The sequence below is a fragment of the Crocodylus porosus genome, unplaced genomic scaffold (genome assembly GCF_001723895.1).
Source record: "Crocodylus porosus isolate Cpor-Errol unplaced genomic scaffold, CroPor_comp1, whole genome shotgun sequence".
NCBI lineage: Eukaryota > Metazoa > Chordata > Crocodylia > Crocodylidae > Crocodylus > Crocodylus porosus.
In genome coordinates this window covers 2,313,034-2,317,429 of record NW_017728947.1, presented here as the reverse complement: position 1 = coordinate 2,317,429, position 4,396 = coordinate 2,313,034, and the positions used below count along the sequence as shown (strand labels likewise).

The 4,396-nt window shown below is 46.3% G+C and overlaps 1 protein-coding gene across 5 annotated transcripts in view; it reads right to left on the bottom strand.

The window, feature by feature from the left end:
* The window catches only part of LOC109320799 (AP-2 complex subunit alpha-2), a 621,923-nt gene that overhangs the window by 6,038 nt on the left and 611,489 nt on the right, over positions 1-4,396 (bottom strand). For all 5 annotated transcript variants that reach the window (XM_019551064.1, XM_019551065.1, XM_019551067.1 and 2 more), the window contains one exon: positions 1,989-2,112. In XM_019551064.1, coding sequence (XP_019406609.1) covers positions 1,989-2,112 — 124 coding nt within the window. The remainder of the gene's footprint in view (positions 1-1,988; positions 2,113-4,396) is intronic.

Sequence of the window (4,396 nt, the reverse complement as noted above, 5' to 3'; positions counted from 1 at the left end):
AGTTAACTATACATTATAAAGTTCCAGGGCATTTAAACATTCTGTATTTCATATGACAAAAAGGGAAATAGGCATTGTATAAAACAATTCTAGCAGTTAACAATAGTACATCATTTCATGCAGATCTACGCTCAGATTGCATGTTTGTATGTCCTATTTCAAGAAGCTATCAAGGAAGAATCATTTTCTCTCCATGAAGAACCAATAGTTCAACATAAAAGGACTAAAGCTAGCTACTGCATTTTAAGAGAGGTTTGAGGCTCAATTTAAGTAGGTATAACTGAAGAGATGAGAATTCCAATTTGGAAAGTAGCTAAAAGTATCTAAGGGCAAGTTTTGACTTTTTGCATTCTTGTTTCAGGTATGTTTAACAACATTTCTTAAACAAATCAAGAACAGTATGTAGGATTGACCACCAGGACACATGGCTAACTAAATTCTCACTTGTGTCTTGCTTTTATACTTGTTGGGTTTTTTGTTTGCTTTTTTTAACCTTCTCTTCAGTCTTCACACCTATATCAGAGATGGCTGCAAGAATGCCACAAGTAACAATGGCAGGCTGTGTGTTGCACATGGCCAATGGGGGAGGGGCCAGCAATACAGTGGCAGAAAATGCAGAAGCAGAAAGCAGAGCGTCAGACTGGGCAGGTGGCAAAAAAGTAGAGCAACGGTTGGGTCAGAGAAAGGGATCAGAGGAACGCTCAGCTTAAATTTGTGGCACACCTGCCAAAAGTTGGTCCCACTGATCTATATAGGTTTCCCCTCGCTTTATGCTGTACATGTGTTCCCGGAAAGCGGCACATAACTTGAATTTGTGTAATGGGAATGCACTTTACAGTGCAATAAACAGGGATGCATTCCAAGACCTTGACTTTACTGGCCCCCGAGACTCATTTCTATCACTTTTACAAGACTATTTTGGTACTCTCCAACAGCAGACAGTACACACAATCACAGGCCACTATCATAATGGGAATGGCAACTACAGAAACACATGTAGCAGACGAGTGAGGAGCACAGATCCACACAGCAGACTATTTTGGTGCATGTCACTCATGTAAAACACCGCACAAAGCAGCTGACTGCGAGCTTCCACCACACCAATTCCATAGGAGTGAATTTACTTTGCATATAAAATTTATTTTTGGTATAAAAAGGGTCATCACACAAGAGCAAAAAACCCCCCAAAAACACACATATACAGAACCTGCATAAAAGTGAGGGAAACCTGTACTATCCTCTGCTTAAGCAGTCATGTGAGCATCACAGGCCATTTCAGGATAAAAATTCTGTTATTGTCAAAATAACCAAGTCAAACTCACTTTTTTTTTTTTTTTTTTTTTTTTAAATAAAAATCTAAGGACTTAGGTAGATGCTATTTTTGTAGTGCTACAAAGTTTGTTGTGCTCCAAGACATGTGCACACAGCCCCCTGGCAGTTACCACAAAAGCATGTTCTCCAGCTAGGGGGGCAATGGGGGTTGCTCCTCAGCTCACCCTTCCAGGTCTAGTCAGACAGGCCATGTCCTAATGATGCCACACAGGCATCAGCTGAAGTTCCCAGCAAGGTAGAGGCTAGCCCTGTCTTCAGATGCTGCCCTGTTACCAATTCAGCAATAGCTGCAACTTCTTGCCACTGGAACTGGAATAAGGGCGAGTGATGGTAAGAACTTGGACTCCACCCCTCCTCCATGCATATGGGAAAATTTGGCCACGGGGAAGGGAACTCTCCCCCACTTTATTCTACCTTTCCAAAATAAAGTTCATGTGTATTATGCAAGAAAATACAGTATAAATAAAAGTTGGTCAGTTACTTACCATGCAGTTCCAAGTAGTTTATGGAGTTTGAGGTCTTTCACAAGTTAACGGATAGAAGATGGGTCCTATCTCTGCATAGCCCTACGCTTAATGCATTGTCAACCAATGGTCCCTACCAACATTTTGCAATTGAATAATATAAAATTGTCATTGGAAATTATGGTGTTTTACCTGAATTGAATGTTTAGGATTGGAGCGTCCATAAAGTCAGATATGCATTCAATGTTCACAACTTGCTGCACCTGAGCACCCCCATCCACTATGGGGTCTACTGGCTTTGTCTGAAGATTCAGGCATGAAAGGCTGTTAAGGAAATCACTTTGCAAAAAAATAAAGAAAGATTGACTGCAGTTTCTAAACCATTGCCAGTGGCTTTAGAGAAATGTTTATATCTTCTTCAGGAATAAGGTGGGAGGCCATTAAAAGACTCACAAAATAAAGTTTTCCCCCACTAAATTAATAATTCCAAAACACAATACTGTATCAGATTTTCTTTTAAAAACTTGATGGTATACCAAGTACCATGCTAAGAAATATATTAAAGAGCTCATTTTTAAACTAAAAGATCAGTCCCAGGGTGCAGACACATGGCGTATCTATAATAGGGAGGTTATTTAAAACTGATTTAGGGCTGTACATCATAAATAGCTCTACTTCAGTGTAAAGCCAGTAGTAACTATATACTAGTCTAAGTTACAGCAGCATACATGCATGTCAGAGCTAGATACAAAACTGACTGACCTTGTATACCACTTTGTGAAAAGTACTTGCATGCTCTCCCACCACTTAGTGGGTGGCACCAATAGCAGCCCACAGTGTAACATTTCACAACAAACTGGTAGTCTGTCCACGCTAGATCCTTCTACCTTTTAATATCTTGGACAACAAAACGTTCACATTGATACAACTTGCATGTTGCCATGCCCCCTACATGAGGAGTATTAGATACAAGAAGTCTAGACAAGTCTTATATTCTGTAGACAATGGTAACTTTAACACTATTAGACAACATGTACTTTTACTTATTTTACAATAAATCAGCTTATATCAATACTTTCAACTAGAATTTAAGAAACCAGTAGTTAATACAGTATGACCTACTGAATGTAACTAAAGCCCAGGAAATCTCTGCTTTTGTCAATGGCCAAGCTCTGTGGCCACAAGCAATTGAAAAGCTTCTGCTTCATTTTCCCTCCTTTAGGCAAAGGTTATAGAGCCTCAGACGAGGCCCAAAGGAAATACAACTGCTCTGTACTATAGCAAATGAACCCAGTCATCACCAGGGACGCAGGTCCATAGCTCCCTGACCCCAAAAGGCAGCAGTGGCTGCTACAGCAGAAGGGTCACAGAGCTGGCTCCCCCTCTGCTGTCTGCCTGCTGCAGGCTAGGGCAGGGGTGAGGCTGGCTCCCCACCAGCATGCACTCCCAGGGTGGAGAAGGGACCTGTGCACCCCCCCCCCAAACCTATACAGAGGGTGGGGGGAGGCACAGGGTGGGTGCATACTGTATGCTTGTGCTCCCCACCCCACTTTCCTCCCCCGGGGCCTCTGCAGCAGTGTGTGGGACTCAGCGTAGCAGGGACATGCAGGAAAGCTGCTTACTTCTGTGAGCTCCGCAATGCCCTGGCAACACTTCCCCTGCAGGCAGGAGAGCAGCAGCAATGGGCATAACCTTGCGCTTCTGCCTGTGCTGCCCCCTGCACATAGAAGAAGTGTGCGCTAGGGCAGTGTGAAGCTCGCAGCAGTAAACAGCTTTTCTGCAAGGCCCTGCTGTGTCCTGCCATGCCAGACTGCACAAGCTATGCAGCAGAGGCCCTGGATGGGGGCAGGGAGCATAAGCCTGCAGTGCACGCCCGCCCTCCCCACCCTCCTCACCCCAATCTGGGGGGCACAGGTCCCCTCTGCCCCCTGGGAGTGTACGCTATAGCCAGGAGCTGGCCCCAGCCCCAAACAAGCCTGGCCCGCAATGCGCGGACTGGGAACTGTGCACTATTGGCCAACTGGGCTCTTGTGTGGTCTTCTGTGGTCCTGCAGGAAGCCGCACAGAGGCAAAGCCCAACCAGCCTGTTCCAGCCTTCCCTGCGGTGCATGGACCGGAAGCTGTGTGCTAATCTCCCTGAGGGGGCTCCGTGCTTCCCTGAAGGGCCGATAGCACACTGCTCCAGGTCCATGCACCACCGGCCGGCCAGGCAGTCCTGCAAGAAGCTGGCTAGAAGCTGAGGGAGTGGGGAGGTATTACGGAAAAAAGACATGGAGTGATTGTTTGGGCACTGGCCCATGGACCTGGAGCTAGCAGTCTTTCAGGAAAGCCATACAGCGAAGTTCGAAGCCCACTAGGGCCAATAGCATGGTGCTCTCAGTCCATGCGCCGCCAGCTGGGCAGACACTCATGTGGGAAGCTGACTGGGGGGAAACAGGGAAGTGTTGGGGGAAGCCCCACGTGGAGTACCTGCTCAGTCGGTGGGCACTCCATGTGGGGCTTCTCCCAACACCTCCCCGCTCCCTCAGCCCCCACCCACACACCTATGCCCTGCCCCCTACCTGCCCAGCTGGCTCTTCTGTCAGCCTTGATAGTCGCCC